General features: G+C 39.7%; 1 protein-coding gene across 1 annotated transcript in view; it reads right to left on the bottom strand.

Moving 5' to 3' along the window:
- The window catches only part of EFCAB6 (EF-hand calcium binding domain 6), a 108,555-nt gene extending 92,379 nt beyond the window's left edge, over positions 1 to 16,176 (bottom strand). Inside the window, 3 exon segments of the mRNA XM_050897913.1 lie at positions 9,582 to 9,659; positions 13,288 to 13,508; positions 15,996 to 16,176. Of these exon segments, the coding sequence (XP_050753870.1) occupies positions 9,582 to 9,659; positions 13,288 to 13,508; positions 15,996 to 16,176 (480 nt within the window).
- Between the last annotated feature and the right edge of the window lie 1,469 nt (positions 16,177 to 17,645).

The following is a 17,645-nucleotide window of genomic DNA, read 5'->3' as shown; positions in this document are numbered from 1 at the left end:
CAGTTGCTTTAAGGTTCATCCATAGTAAGAAATTCAGGTATAATTTGAGTATATTTAAACATTCTCAAATTTAATACGTTTCTTCAAAAGTCGTTTCTGTGATATTCCATTAGTAAGAAAATAAATGTTACATTTTATCTCTGTGTTATTTCTGATATTCTGTTATTTCATACAGAGGTGACTTGGTACCATTATTTTTATTTGTTAAGCTTCAGAAGCTTTTCTGATAAAACTTCATCTTTTAGAGCTTTAAACCCCCAAAACGAAAATTTGTGTTCTTTTTTATTATTCAGCACTTATGAGATGTAGTAACATTTTTATAGATTTATTACCTTTCAGATTGCAATGCCAAACACAAGGTTTATTGTCAAATAAAGCATCATTTTGGTTTTTTGATTGCCTGCTTTAGAAGAGTATTGCTTCTGTTCTATAATTGCCTGTACCAAATTATTTAATTGGTTTTGTTGATATCTAGTTCTGGAAAGTATCCCAACCAGAAAAAATACACAAAGTGACATAGTGTAGCCAGGCAATATGAACTGACAAAAATTATTTTGGAAGTTGCTCACAATTAAAAAAATATCCAAATAGAAAATCCAAACAAAAAATAAAATACCATCCTAATTTGCTTCATTTTCTTTTAGGTCCCTATCCAGCAAATAGTATCTCCAGTGGTATTTCCTGATGGATTTCGTAGACTCCAAAATCCACAGAAAGTCATTCAAAATCATAAGACACTAAACATTCTTTGGAAATAGAGCATGTAACATCAGATTCGTGTTGGTTTAAGGCAGTTCGTAGCTGATCTCCCTCCGTGTCATTGGCATCAATTCACAGGCATTGTCATCACCTGATCTCTTTCAACATTTCCATCATAGCGCTTTACAAGCACAATTTCCCAGCAACCCATTGGCAAAGATACTTAGGAAGTATTCCACATGCTCTTTGGATATGTACTCTCCTACCCCATCATGCTTGGGCCATCCTTCTTCCTGCAAGTCCTGCTGCAGTCAAAGCTCTGGCTACTTCCCATCCCCACATCCCTGCTCTGAGAGAGCAGGCTCTGCTACAGATTCTGTCAGTACAAACTAGTAGGGGCACTGCATCCATTATATCTGAAGCACATATGGACTCCCAGTATTCATACTTAGCCATTGCTCTGCCATTGAAGAGCAGAGCAATCTAGTTTCCAAACACTATACAAACATTAATCAAGGTTCACATCATACCTCTGAGGTAAGCAAGTATTTTTCCTTTATGTAGCTGTGCAAACTACAGACCTAAAAGATTGTTTCTTCCAAGGCTCCTGGTGAACCAAGTGCCAGGCCTAGATAACTGGGTCACTGAATCAAGATACTCCCTGTTTTCTGGCTTCACCCTACTTGGAGGCAGTCTCTGAGTTTCCATTTCACTGTATCACTTCACAAGAAAACTATGCTAAGGGAAGAGGAAGCAGATCATAGTACCCATGATACAGCATTTCCCTGTTCACCACCTCAGGCTGCACAGGATGTGAAGATGTGCCATGGTACCATTTTATTTCAAACAACAGTGTTCTTCTGCCCCGTGGTCAAAAAAACAGTCATATTCAAACTACCTGCAGGAATTCAGCAGAAGCACAAAACAGCTGATCAGAGCTGTTGCCTTTTTCAACGGCAAGATTTCGCTAGTCACCTGGTTATCAGGATCTTTTTTCCAGTGAGAGGCAATGGCTCTTGGCTTTCTCCACTCACTGATCTCAGCAGGAGTGGGAAGACGCTTTCTCATTCAGAAGCCAGCAATTTCAAACCAGCTGTGAAAGAGAGGGATTCCTGACTCCTGTAGGTAAGTTCTGCACACACACTTTGTCCTCTTGATACTTTGGTTCTGCTAAATAGTATTTCAAAAATGTCTTACGTATATCATACGTCAGCCAAAGAAACTGAAGGGGTCAAGCAAAAGGCTGTCCTAACACCTCTTATAAGCAGAGTAAGAAAATCCTTTCCTCTCTTCACTACTTCTTCCTCTGGAAGAGCCTCTGGGGTTCTCACTATCTCTTCTATTCAGCTTTCAGAGCGGAGTAGGCACCAGTCTCCATTCAGACTCTTCAACCCTGCCCTGGTCTGAGGCCAAGAACATCCACCCCCAATGTCACTCTGAGACTGCAGGCAAGGGGAGTCCCACATTGTCCCTCTAGTATCTTAACCTCCATCCTGAAAATCAAGCTGATTGGGATGAATTCTGATGCAGGACTGAAGCCTTTGGAATGAATTACCAACATATTTATCCTTACATGCTATTGCATCCATTTAGTCAGAGAAAGGCTGAAGGCTGCAACTTGCATACAGAAGATAAACTGGCAAATTAGCCTGCTGCAAGCAGCCCCCAGCCACTGTCATTCAGAAGATCACAAAGGCCCCATCATTTATTGTTATTATTACTCTCTCAGAAAAATCACAGCTGTTTGTTTACTTACTTTTCAAATTCTGAGTCCTTCATCCTAAAACAGGTGATCTCAAGAATTTGCCTTAGTGTGTGCCTCTGTATCCATCCTGCACAGCTGTAGTCAAAAAGTCTGCAGCACCTGATAATGTTTTTCACATTCTTTGCAATCTACAAATTACAGGTGATTTCAATGAACAAGAAACCAATACTGACACAACTGACATAAATGCAAGCACTGGAAAGCTTTGCTAACATATAATACAAAACGCCATTTTATACCTATTTCGATTACACAGGACAACCTTCCCTGGCACAGTAGAAAATGTTGCAATAACACTCCATGAGAAATGAATATTTTGCGTTTACTCAATGTCTAAGGCAATTTCCTCTTCAAATGGCAGTAGTAAACTTCAAAACTCTTTTAGGCAAAGCAATGAATTTCAGATACGTTTCATTTATATTAAACAGTAGGTAGAGGATGATCTTCCTTCAATGACCGAAACCTAGAGATTTGCTGGAAACCAAATATCAAAGATCAAGGCAGGTATACATTTCATAAGTGTCAGTGAACTCCAGAATATCAGTGAATTATTTGTTCTACATATACCAAAAGTATTCTTTTTTTTCACTGCAAAAATTGCCAAAATCAAGAAGATTTAAGGGTTGAAAGGAAATGTATACATGGGACAAACTGACAAATACATTAACATTCTAGCAATTGCAACTGTCTTCTCCAAATGTGTTAAAAATCTCAGCAACCTGGACCTTAAAGTAAGCTTACAAACTGAAAACTGACAATAAAAGTAGTCTTGAAGGCTTCCATGCTTACTTTATTCTGTGTTGAATTGTTCAGCTTACAAGAATAAAGCCTTGTTTAAAAATATCACTCTTTTTAACTGCTACTTCTGAAAATGCAGCTGGGGAATTGAGTCAGGCTGTGTTCTTTCTGGCTCACATAATAGTAGCAATAATAAAGATTCTGCCACTGCTCCTTACTTACTCATTCGAATGCGGCTGCCTGAGACAGAATTAAATCCAGCTCAGTTGCATATGCTCTGCAGTGCTACCAGGAGTAAGGAGGAAAGCCCTTGGAGGGAAACCTGATCATAGTAAAGTCAGAACTTCAATGGAGCCAAGGTTTCATATCTTGTTTGTTTTCACCAAAAGAGTCGAGATTCCAAGACCAGTACTCCCACTGCAGAGCATTTATGCAGAGTGAGTAGGCCTATTTGTGGCTACAACCAGCCACTGATGTAAGCAAAGGTTGCCCAAAGTAAGCAGCTACGAATCAGGCAAATTTGGCAACTCTGCATGGCAAAAAAAGGGTGGAAGAGGATAAAGCTTTTTATCTGGCTAAAGACATGAAGATGGAAAACCAGTTTTTATTCATTAAAAAAAAGTCTTTTCCTATAGTGATAGATATAAAACAACAAAGGAAATTCAAATTCAAAGAAAGGATTAGACTTCACCAGAGTAGGCTAGGATTTCTCTTCCTTGCCATGACTAGCAAAACATTTCCACCAAAACTCCAAGCTTTTCATGGAGAAACACACGCAGCAGTCTTCATTCATTTCTCCCTGTAATCAGATTTAACTGAAATGTATTATTTAATGAGTGAAGCACAGGTTTGGATACTGTGGTGCCTGGCACCGGTGGTACATTTTTCTGCCAGCTTGATAAGACCATTTGTCCTTACAGGTTAGATAAGCTATGTACCAACCAGTTTATGCTACCGGAATCTTTCAGCAGAGACACTAGAAGCAATGTTCCTGTTTGTTCTCCAGAGTATTAGTGATATCACAGCACTTTTAACAACCACAGGGCCTTGCCATAGCGTCTTTGGCATAACGCGCTCTGTTGTCACTGACACATGCCAGCTGGCTGCTGCTCCCCACCCCAGCAGTGACTGCATTTCAGCAGCATTTATGCATGTAAAGCACTTGGGGATCCCTCGGGAAGAAGGAAGACAAAGGCTATTTTAAATATTTTCTTATACTTCAGAAGCACAAAGGATATCCATTGAAAACACATCCTCTACAGGCATCACAACAGGAGGAACTTCCAGACACTCCCTTACACAGACTGCAGCTTACTGTGAGACGATTTCCTGCCACAAATCACTGAAGTTCAATTTGCTACCCACACAAGTATTGCCAATCACTGTGTATCAAGGCATTTTCCTCAGCAACTGCGTGTCCCATGGATCCGGGCTTGTAAGGTGCCACCTGCGTCATGCGTTGCTTCCCTCTCCCAGCCTTTATGAAACTTCCTTGGTGGCTCAGGGTATTTGGTAAGGGTGGGAAGGAGATGTGGAAAGGGGCTTTCATGCATTCCCATTACCCCAAACTCCTGAATTGTGCCTACAATAACATATACCTTCTTTCCGATGTTGAATGAGTCTGAAAGAGGTTCTAGTGAATCCCTGAGACAAACAGGTCCCTAGCATTATAGTTAGGAGAAGAATTGTGCTTTGCAGAGAGGGCAGCTGGCTGGATGGGGAGGCAGAGAAGTTCTGCGCAGATGCGCTATGATGGCTTGCCTATCTAGGGGGATATGCATGGAGGAGACTGGGACAGACCCAGTATTTCTTCTGCAGGAAGCAAAAGCTGCTTGCCCTTGACATGAGGATCAGAAGCAAAATCTGTGTTCAAACTTGTGGTTGCTGCCCCTCATTAGAGCCATACAATCACCCTAATAAACAACATATGGGAAATCTGGGGCTATTATTTGCCAAGAAAGCAAAAATAGCAAAATTTTAATGGCAGCATTAAGAAATATGCTGCAAGGAATAAGTTGGGGACAGAGTGGCGAAACATGCTGCCTTCTTCCATTTTTGTGAAAATGTGTCAAAAATGCATAAATTAGTAAAGAAAAACCCATACTATAACACCTGGCACTCTCCCTGGCAAAAGGACTAGAGCTCAGACGTGCTTTCAAGGCAAACCCTGCAACACAGGACAGCCTGGAAGCTTACCATCCCGCTAACTGTCCCTAAAGGGACCGTGCATCAGGTCCACACTTTGCAAAACACCCTTCTCGAGAGTGGAGGAGGTGCACGTGAGGCAAGCTGGCCAGGGCAGGAAAAGGGAGAACCTCAGTCACTCTGCTTCCCGTCCATCTCAGGACAGCCTGACAGCAGTCTGTAGCAGTCTCTCTGTCTGACTGTCCTCTTCCCTTTGGCCAGCACATCCATGCAGAGATGTACGCTTAGATTTCCTGCCCTTCACGGCACCCTGCTGTAACAGGCACCAGGGGAAGAAAGGGGATGATGGGGAAGCTTTTAGAGGTACGGTTATATACCTTATTGCAAAATGGAAGATTTCAATCTGCAAAGATGTATCAATCTAGCATATTACACGCAGAGAGATACACACATCAGATTTTGTTTGCTTTGTTAAAAAAGAAAGAAAGAAAATAAATGCCTGAAAAATATTCTTCTCTTGCTATAAACACATCAGTGCTCATTTTCCCTATATTCTACTTCGGGCCATTTTGTGTAAAATCTTTAATTAAAGTTTTTCTTTGAAATTGTCATCATCAAACCAGAAGAAAGAAAGTAAAAAACGGAAGGACACAGCTGTGCATATATGAAGTGCTATTCAGTACCAAATGAATTGGAACAAAATAAGTATCGTGACTGTTATGCTCTTAGTTTTGGCTCTGTATTCTCAGTAGCACAGTCTAACTTGTCACTTTATATTGATTCCATCTGTTTACACTCTGCAGAGTATTGGCTTCCTACAGTGAACATTTCCTATTTACCAGCTGGTAAAGATAGGCCCAAACCAGATAGAAAAGAATTAGACTATTTTCAGATCCTCATAAACATAAAATCAAAAATTAATGGGGGAGGGGGGATAAGAGTAGGGGGAGAGAGGAAAATATATGGGCCTGATGCTTGTTCATATTGATAGCCCTTTACAACCCATTAGCAATTTTTAGAGACCTTGAAATTTGTGCAATGAGTACACAAAATAAATCAATTTTCAGTCCTCTTCACATTCTGCTTTACAAGAACAGCCTTATTGTAAATGCGAATCAATCCCAGTACTTCAGTAATCTTTAAAGAGAAACAGTTGGGGTCTGAACTTAGCTAATGTAATATTCCTACTCCCACCAGCCAGCTATGAGTGAAAGACTTCCATATAAAATGGACGTGCACATGCAGTACAGAGCCATCTTTGCACTCCGACAAACTGAGTTTTAGTTATTTCTTTTTCATACTTGCTGGATTCCTTTCTTAAGGAGACTATTATTTGGAGGGGCTGACTCACTTCAGGAGAGTCCTTTTACTGTCATTAAAAAAACCTGTTTCCGGTTGCAAGCTCTTCTTGAACAAAGTTTTATTTTTTAACATTCAGGAACACTGTGTCATTGAAGTCGAGTCTCCTTTCTACGGTGCCATGTCCTTTTGCAAGTATTACTGGGGAACAAATCTGTCCCTATTTTTGGAGTCCTAGCAGCCAAGTCAGTGAAATTGCACTCTATAAAGAAAAAGAAGGCAGATTTGGGTGCTTAGAAGACAAGCTGCCCTTTATTGAACAGGTCTCTACTGCACCAGGGCAGTACCATGCAGCCAGGGCATCAGCTGGGCAGGGGTATGGAAAAGAAGAGTCTGGGCTTCTGGTATGGTAAGGTATGAAAGTTCTGGTTCTTGTTACACACAGCACATAAAGAAGTGCATAAGTATCCCAACTACATTGCTGCCTTACTACCTTGAACACTCACTGAGTCAGTAGAAAAGAGTTCTTTCATGCACCATCATTTATATTCCCAGGCACACATCTGTTCAGCATTTGGCCCTCCTTCCCAGGCTGTTCTTTTCTTAGGAGGCAGCATTGTGGCTATTTTCCTACAATTTGCTGTTACTTTTCTTTCTTGATCATTTGGTTGGGGTTTTTTTTCCCTTTTCTTTAAACCTGCTTTTCCCAAGACAGTGACCTTCAGGAGTAACATTTTGTTACATTTGACTAGAAATGATGGAAGGACTCCTATAGTCAAAACTAAACTTAGTTTTGCACTGGCATTTGAAATACTCAAAATCTTTTCCTAGCTTATCTATGCTTTACTGAGCAAGTAAGAATGACTACAAAGGCAGTAAGGCCCGCTTCCAACAAATACAACAAATAACTTCCATGTAATAAAAATAGGCAAGGTCAGCCCTGGATCATTTGATTAAGTGAACTATCAGCATGGCTAGAGTTTCTAAGTGCAGGACAGTGATGAGAAATCCAAGGCCACCTGTCAGGTCTTGGTTCCCCTATGTTTTTTCACTGACTAGAAGATGCTCTGAACCACCTGCTGCTTTTCTTGACCTTGGCCATTACGCTAGTTATGATGCTAAATACAGGTACATGTGGTAGGCAGTCCAAATGTGGCTTTCTGCCTATACAAGGAGAAAATTACTATTCTGTATTTTTCTGAGGACATTAGGAACTTTTTCTTTTGGGTTACATTTGGGTTTGGTTTTTTTTTTTTTTTTTAACATGCACATACAAATTCAAAACCCAATCAGCGTTACGAATATAAATGTATCCTTGACTGATGATGTGCATCCAAACAGAAGCAGAATAAGGTTTGGCTTGGGAATAACCACTGTGATATGTTACAGATAAATATTTAAAAGAGTATATGAACTCTTAAGTGTATCTGAGTAATTATCTGTGTACATCATGCATTTACATATCTTGCAGTACTTTTTTAATTGAATTGTTCCTGGGATATATACGTAGCAGTAACCTTGCCTTAAGTTAATGATGTTTTCTGTTAATGTACTAAAATATATGTAGCAGCTCTATTTCACAATGCTGTTAAAAAAACCCATAGAACCTTGTAAATTAAATATACCTCTAATTAGGACTTTGGAGGATATTTTCAATTCATAAATTCTATAATAAGAAGATATTTCAGCAGTTTCTTTTGTGATAGGAAATGCTTAACATGAAAACGTAAATGTTACTCCTCACTTAGCTGCATATAGCCAAATGAATAAAAGCTATGACATTAATAACAACTATACCAAGTTATGATTGATAGGCTTTTCTACAGCGAGAAAAGATTGTCTTGGATACAATCTGTCCTAACAGTCTTGCGATATGTTAATATTTTATTCAGACTAGAGTGAGGATATATTCAGATGTCCTACTCAGTGGAAGGGAAGCAAATGGGTTGCAAATACTACTGCAGCCCTGAGGTGCAATAACAGCTGTGAAATCAGAAAGATTTTATTTCCCCCTCCCAAATTACAGACCAAGCCCATGCCAAGCACAGCAGGAGGTTGGATTTTCCTTGGAATTTACATCAGGTTATGTTTAATGTATTTCTTCTTCTATGAACAGTCTTAGGGTAAAGCCAACAGACTGTCACACAGTGCTCTAGAAGGCATTGAATACTCTTCTGTGTCCTTGTAAACAATAACTATTATTAGGCGTGATATGTGACATTAGGTTAACTTGCAAATGCCCAAATATAATAAAATATCATGATGCTGATAAACAGATTTTCATGGCTCAGTTTATTCAAAAATAAAATAATAAAAATGTAGCTTTCCCATAGTCACAGCACCACTTCCTCCTCGATTTAAAAAAGTGGTTTTGTGCTGTTCAAATTTGTGTTGAGACTTAAGTAGACTGAGCTCTCAGGTGGCTGGATACTTCTAAGTAAACAGTACAAAATGCCTAAAATACCGTTCTTCTGATGTGACAGAATGTTTTACACCAGTCTTGCAAAGGGCTAAACAATTACAGAAATTGTACTGCCACGGAGAATCTAGTTTCCTAAAGTCAAGTGTTGTTACTCAAGCCACAAGCATCTAGTAACTAAGAAATAAAATCACAGTGGGACTATGCCAGTCCTACTCTAGAGATTTGTTGCAAGACTGCTTGAAAGAGAAGAGTGCTTAGGGTTTTGATGCTAAAAAGGGATTCACAGTGTGGATTAGAGAGGCTTTTAAAATACTACTTAGTACTTTAGCATAATAAAAAAACCCAAAACAACAACAAAAAAACCCTAAGCATATAAGTATGACCAGATCTTCACGATACAACAACAGGGCAACAACCTTTTAAACATGTTACTAAACTGATATCTGTACATCAAGAGCAACATCTACGTATCTGAAATGAATTACTACCCCAGCATGTGGTTTGTGTTATTACCCTGGTCAACATACTTTCTCCTTGAGCAGGGATTCCAGCTGACTTAACGTCATTGTTTGGCGACTGTGGCTGTTTAACCTGGAAATAAATATAATAAAAAAGATTAGATGAACATAAACCACAAGTGCATCAATAAACATAAACCACAAGTGCATCACAGTACCATTGAAGACCACTGTAGGGACATCAATGGGAGAGTTTTGTTTTAGCATGCGAACAACTACAAATGCAAGAAAGTGGCTTGATCCTGCCTTCGTTGTGGCTGTTATTCACAGCTCTGCACTGCTCTTGGAGAAAATCACCACAAATCTGGATCTCTGAGCAGAACAGAGATGTGGCAGCTGCTCCCCTACCCCAAGCATGATGACTGTTAGTGTGAAATACTTTTTCTTGAAGGATTTTTTTTTGGCTGTCACAAGGGACACAAAGGGCTATTAGCATCTTGATCTGGCCCTTGGGATGACAGAGTACTCTGGAGTCCCAAGGTCAAGAAAGTTATAGTGCCAGTTCTCCCCTCTCCTCTCATCACGTGTTCTTCAGAGCACAACGAGCATGTCTCCTCCTCCTCTTCTGCCCCAGCACAAATCTGAGAGCCATTTGTCACCAGTAACTTTTTAAATTCTTGTAAAAATTAAAAATACATCACCTTGCTTTTGCTTTTGTTTCCTCATCCTATTGACTTGCATCAAGCACCAGAGCAGGTCATTTTCAGAGTCAACTACCAGCCAAGTTTACTTTCACTAATGGGCTCTGCAGGTGCCAAATTCCACTCTCTGCACGTCCTTCTCTGGTTTCAGCCTTAACTAACTGCTTCTGAAAAGCCTTGTGCAATTTTATTCTTATCCGTATTTGTGGGATGAAGTCCTAGAAGCCAAGCTCTGCCATCATTTCAGCCTCTGAATTTAGTGGAATTGCTTGAGTGTTAGAAAGGGAGAGAAAGAAGCTCTGATGCTGCCTCCTAGCACAACTCCTGGAAAACAGCACCTGTACTGCCCTCCGGTGGTGAAATTACATCCATCTGTGCCTGGTAGCTCTAACAAACCTACCATTATTTTTTGCTTCCATACATTGCAGACAGTCTCAGAGCAGTTCTCTAACAAACTAGCTGGCCAAAAGACAAGATCGTCTAAGCATGTCCCTTACTTTCCGTATTTTACTGAGTTTAAAAGGAAATCAAGAGTAACATCTTATATATTCTCCTTGAACACTGGAAGAAAATCCAACCCCAAGCGTACAAAAAGCTTTACCATTTTATTATATTGCATGTAATAAAGAAAAGATTAACCTTTCATTCCAGGAAAGATCCCTCATTTGTTATTTAATTAGTTTTCACTAATTAATTAGAATTTTTTAAGCTCCCCTGTCTCTCTGGGAGAAAGTGGCTTAGGTCCCTCCCTTTTTCTTCTTTTCTTTTGCTGCTCCTCTTCTTCCTCCTGCTTCCTTTCAAAGTCCTAATCCCATTTTTGTATCCTCAGTATTACACTCCCTCATTCTCTCTTTGTCTGAGAGTTTTCTTAGCTTTGCACTTGCTGGGAACAAAGTTGGACTGGAATTTACAGAATATTTTTTGAGGCAACTCTTTATTGAAGGCCAGATCATACAAACCCACAAGACAAACTGAAGGAAAAGGAATTTCCCTGCAGATCCCCTTGCAGAATTTCATCCTTTATATTTCACTGGGGGGAGGTGAAAAATATTTAGTGCTCCACTAAGAAAGCAAGCTGCTGTGAGAGCACAGATTTGGTTTTCTTTTTTTATTTTTTTTTTTTTAATGTAGAGTATGGCTCTACTTTCCATTTTACTTCATTGAAGGTAAGAATCCAAACTTAATCCCAGTTCACACACAGCTGGTGTCTTCTCAACTTTATTATTGAAAAATTACTTGCACTGGAAACAAAGATGAATGCGAGTTATTTACTCCTAAAGGATTGAATCCTGAAACATAACTTTCCCTTTACTGGGTCCTTTGGCTTAGCTTCTGTGTTTCACTTAAAGACATGTCAAGCTGAGTGGCATGTTTTCAAATCCCTATTAAACTGAATCAGTTATCATTTCTTTCATACACAACAACTTTCACTGTTAATTTAGAGAACAGACTGATTAGTCTTAAAGGTTCATATTTTTCCAGTAGCAGCTCAGTGGCTTAGCAGACCATTCCCTTCCCTTTGGCAATCAGGTAACATTTCTATAGCAACTACATCAATTACACATAGAGAAAAAGCGATTTTAGAAAAAAGTGTATCGTATCTCTATGTCACTAGAAGCTCACATTAGCAGCTAGATTCTGCCTTGAGAGCTAGACAACTCACAATTGATTCATGACTACAATTTAGGAGCAATTTGATTGCATAATATGGAACATTTACTTGCCTTTTAAGCATGCTGGTACTTCTGGCAATTTTAGTGACCTTTGACAGGAAGTCAAGATATGGCACAGTAACTTTGCCAATATTTGGGATCTGTATTTCAATATACATGGATAAGTCCTACAGTGATATCAGATTTTTTAAATACTTCATTTGAATTACTCATTCTTTTCTGAAATAGCAAAAATACATTTATCCTACAGTTCTCTTTTTGTTTTGCGTATTATGCATTACTACTTCTCAGCAACTTGTCTAGAATTAAGCAGACCATTAATTTAATATCTGGTAAATCTCTCCCCCAAAAGTTACAACCTACAAGTCTTTCCATCATGTAAGATAAAGATTTCTCAACTCTCTAGCTCTATGATCTTTCACATGTATATATGAAAATATATTCATTCTCATCAGCCTCACTGATGCATCCTTCTCTTGTTCCAAAAGAGTATTTAATGTGTTGTGCTGGTTTTGGCTGGGATAGAGTTAATTTTCTTCATAGTAGCTAGTATGGGGCTATGTTTTGGATTTGTGCTAAAAACAGTGTTGATAATACAGGGAATGTTCTCCTTATTGCTGAGCAGGGCTTACACAGAGTCAAGGCCTTTTCTACTTCAGGTGTGTATATGTCCCCCTACTGACAATCTAGTATTAGCAAAGAATTTAAAATCCTTCTTAGCTGAAATGGGCTTAACATGTTACAGACTGATTAGTTTAAAATGCAAATGTAATAGATCAGTTCACCCAAATTAAACAAACAGACAAGAGTCAAGTGCCTTAGAAAAATATATAAAACTTAGTCACCTACACTTTCAGGACAGAAATTTCAGTGTACAATAATGCTGGTGCAGGCTGTGCATCAGAATCCACTCCTATTTTTGATAAGCGTCAGTCATGATATCATATAAACACCCAGTGTTCCTTCAAGTCCAATCTGACAATGGTTTATAAGGTAGCAAATACCAAACTGAGCCGAGAAACTCCCCGTGCAGACAAAAAACAGCTGGTCTCTGACTCAGAGTTCACAACCTAATCTATGCATATTCATAACACTGCATGTATATGAATTTAAGCTGTGAGATTTTTTTTAATCAAAAAATCTGCTAGTAAATTACAACTCTTTCAAATGGTGAGACACACTACACAGACAAAATCTTCATATAAACATACTAATTGTCAAATTTAGCTTACATTACTTTTGCAAGTTTCACTTGAACAGAAGGTTTTGACCATGTCTAGCATCTTTTTGATAATATTGGTCTGGAATGTGCTCCCATTGAAATTTTGCTCTTGACATAAAGAGGAACAGCCTCTAAATGATGATAAACAGCAATGACGTAGCATACCTCTGCCAGCACAGCATCAAATTCAGCTTCTGTTAGATGGAAGAGAAAGGTTTCAATCACTCTCCTGAATTCACCCTTTGTGACTGTCAGGGTCTGACCAACATCAAGCATCTGAAATGCTTTTTTCAGTCCATCTTCTTTTTCAGCTGTCTTTTGAAGTAAGATCTGCCCAATGTCCCAGGAGAATAATGTGGGATCTGGGACAGAGCCCACAGGCATAGCTGTAAAATACATTAGGCAGTAATCAGATACTCCTAAGTCTGGCAAAATCACATATTTTCAATACAAATCAGTTCATTTCTAGAAATATATAAGTAAATCAGTCATTGTTTGTCCACTGATTTGAAAGCAGTAAATAACCAAACACAATTGTAAGTATTTAAATAAAAGATTCCAGGGTTTCTCTTTCTGCTACTACAGCCAAAACAGTGAGTTGGAATATACACTTAAGTTTTAAAAGTTAAAAAACAATAAATAATGTTACAGTGCATAAATGTGTTCCATGACAGCAGCCCTCCCACTTCAAACTACAGAGAGGATCTCTTTGCCCTGTAAAATTTAGAGACTTTATTCAGTTATTGAGCTTTGGGTAGAGAGATCACGTAGTAGTGGGGTCAACATTCATTGTCCGCATATGGAGTCTATGGCTGGTGAGTATTTCAGTGCATGCCAGCCCCTTTCCCACTAAAAACACAACCAGCAAAGGAGAGTGGAAGTACCTGATAATGCAATACAGTGTACAGGGATGCCTTATATTACTTAAGACACCTCTGGCTCTCATTAGACTTGACTAAGAACTGAACAAGGACCAAAAGATTTGGCCTGATGTTTCTTTTGGATTCATAACAAGACAAATTCAGCCACAGCTATAAGCATTTAATTACCTTCTACTTGAATCAAAGGAGGTTTTGTACACAAATCTGAACACTAGGGCTAGTTCATAGGCATTTATGTTTTTTCCAAACGTTAATCTAGGATCTGCTCTTAAACAAAGTGTAACTGCCTTCAGAAGAAGCTTTGTTTACAAAAAGCAAGATGGCAAAACACAGCTTTTTGTTATTTACAGCTTTGCTGCAGTTTTATGAGAGTCAATTTTTTTCTTACGCTCATCCCTTCCTTACAATGAAAATATACAATCATGGACGCCTTGCACATTTCATTTCAACTCCAAGCCATTTTGACAAAAGAAAGCATTCAAATTCACAGCTGGATACAGCTTCGGTGAAATCAATAGAGCTGTCACAGCTTACTCCTACAATGAATCTGACCCTAAATCTAAAACTACATGGCAGAGAGAGGAGGAGAAGTGACACAAACCATGATGGAGGAAGCCTTGCATGATAATAATTAAAAATTACTTGCAAGAGGAATGTCCACATTGGGATTAACAGCAAATTCATACTTGATTGGAACAAACTATAAATCTTACTGCTCCAGAAAATGAGCTTTCTGTGGTAAGTGTATAGTCATTTCAAATGAGTTCCCAAAGGATAAGATGTATATCAAATCTGGTAATGTGTTATAATTGGAAACAGTGATCTTGTAGTGACTTCAGAACAAAAGTGAAACAGTGGTCCAAAGAAGGCCTCTCTCTCAAGTTCCAATGGACTCCAGAGAAGGGAAGAAAACAAAGACCCTGTTTCCTCACATACAAGCAGGAAGAAGAAAAGTTGGGTGAGAAGGGCCATGGCTCCCTCTTCCAGCCTCTCTCCATCAGTGGAACTAGATTGATTTTGTTCATGTCCACAGGATCCAGCAAACATGGTGTATCTGTGACAGACGACTTCTCTCAACCTAGTGAGGGAAATGTGCCCCAAACCCTGAATAGCACAAGGGCTCCTTGGCCACTGCAACTTACTACATTGAAAGGCACCACTGAACCCCAAGCAAACAACAGGACAGTAAGGACTGAGAGGATGATGCCACCTGCAAGTTACACAGTGCTTGTCCTCTGAGCAATAGAAGGGTTTTGATTTAAAGTCCCAAGACTGTGAACACTTAGACTTCAGTACAAATCTGCAGCTGATTTAATTGAGCGCTGCCTGCTGCCACACAACGATGCTCTGTTTTGTGTCCTGGGGTAAATGTGATACCTTGAGAGGAGGGGTGCAAAGCACTGAGGTCTTCTGCAGTTGTCACTCTAGCCGTGGTCTCCCCTGGGTTTAAAACAGGATTATGAGAATACACCAGAATACAGGACACGAAAAGAAGCACTGTGGCTGGCAACAGCAACAAGCAAGACAAAAACTGATTTCTTGATACAAGATCTAATTTGCTGATAAAAATATTGACTGAGATAGCTCTTGCTGACTAGCAGTGACCAGAGGAGAGAAGTTCACCATTTCTGTGGTTGTGCTGGATGCTATGTCCTATGTCAGCACTTTCAGATATGCAGTTTAGAGTAGGAGATCAGAGTGGTAGATTAACTCCTTTACTAAATAACACAGAATTGTCTCTGGAAGTATTTTTGGCCATTATCTTGAAGGCTATGCACATTAAAGTACTCTAAAAATCTTTAAAAACACAACCTTTTAGTTAAGAAAGCCTGCTATTTTATTAAGCAGTACAGTTGCTTAGATGTTTATTTAGACTTTTAGGCTTTTGCAAGAGAAAAATGCATGTACCAGACACCAGCTCATTACACTAATTACTCTTTTATGAAGAGCTATTATTAATTTTCCGCACCAGGAATCTGAGGCAAACTATACTGTAAGTATAAACAGAAGAGCTAACTGGGAAAATAACAATCAGACAGAGATAGTACCGCACGGCATACGCAACAGTTCCGTCAGTGTGGCTCACTGGTGACCCGCTAGGCAACGTTAAACGGTCTGCATCTGCTCCGTGCAGCCATACGGCTTGAACAGCGCCTGCAATTGCAAACGCCATTACGCGAGCTCCCGGCAGGAATGCTGAGAGCCGACGATGCCCTACCGCTCAAAACTTTGGGAGATGCCGCTCTGGCGCTTACTCAGGTACGATGAGGCATTTGTCTTTGCCCATGTGGAACACGTTTTGAGTGCTAATAAAATAAGGGTGAGCCAGGTGATGGTGCTATCACCCAATCTTTGCCATACCGTTTTACGGTCATTAGTCACAAAAATACTTTCAAATATTGGCAGTCTTATGCACTGGATCACAGGGTAATTCTATTGATACTTATGTAGTTAACCCAATCAGACACTTCAAAGGAAATATTTTAAAAGGCCCTGTTTCTTGTATTACAAACATAATTCAAAATTAGAAATCTGGTTTCTCCTCAAACTGAGCAGCAGTCAGGGAGTATAATATATTTCCTCCTCTCTCTGATATGCACCAATCAATTGCACCTTGCTCCTGCCATTCAATTACCACTGTATAGAAAGCAAATGCTAGCACAGGGAATTCTATGAGTTCTGTAGCCTTCTGAAAATCCAGCATGCTATGTACAAATGACAAAAGCCGTATAAGGAGGCTCAGTCAATTCTCTGTAAAGGGAGATGAGAAGTAAAAATAAAGCAGACATTGCGCAGCCAAGTGAAAAACAGCGGGACAAGAGCAAGACTTACTAGTCCTCTGGCAAGAATGCAGCACTATGCAGCATTTTACACAGGTAGAAAAGCCCTTCTGCCTGCTCCCCCCCCCCCCAAATCGAAAATAAACAAACAAACAAAACCACCACAGTTCAAACACTTCAAGTTTTCATTACCTAGCTTAGTGCTTTGGACTACTGGGGGGGGGGGGGAAGGGGAAGGAAAGGATAGGAAAGGAAGAGAAAACACCACCTTTTTGACAACTTAAGCAATCTTATCTTCACGTTATCAAACAGCAATTAAGTAGATCTGAATAGACCATCCCCACTGCTTAACATGCAGCAAATTAAGCAGTTGCTGGGTACTGTCACTAGGCACTGCATCTTCATCCTCTGTACGCTCAAATTGTTAGAATAATCTCTGACTGGGTTTTGACCCAACCTTGGGTCAAGCAGCTTCTTGGGCACATTTCAGGAGTTAGCTTGGTCAGGAACCATTCCCAATAGGCAGTTTGTGTGCAGCCATCCTGTTTCAAAGGGTGAGAAATGTTTAACAGTCTGGACATGGGCTATTCCATGCCAGTTTGCTTCAGTGCCAAGAAACAGTCACAAGCACACTTAATTTACTAGCATAGCCCATCTACAGCAGTAACCCCTGGCAGATGTCCTAGCTCTGTAGCCATCCATTAAAGAAATTAGCCTCCAAGCATTCTTTCTCCACCATTCAGGTGGAAAACAACCTTTTCTTCTTCATCTGATACATGGCTCAGTGTCATCGTTACTACAGTCACTTGGCTGATACACTTGCAGTGGCACTCGTGCAAGTTTGGCTTCCTAGAAACCGTAA

Source organism: Gymnogyps californianus, chromosome 1 (genome assembly GCF_018139145.2).
Source record: "Gymnogyps californianus isolate 813 chromosome 1, ASM1813914v2, whole genome shotgun sequence".
Lineage (NCBI taxonomy): Eukaryota > Metazoa > Chordata > Aves > Accipitriformes > Cathartidae > Gymnogyps > Gymnogyps californianus.
Note: the sequence above shows the minus strand (reverse complement) of the source record. Positions and strands in the feature narration are given on the sequence as shown.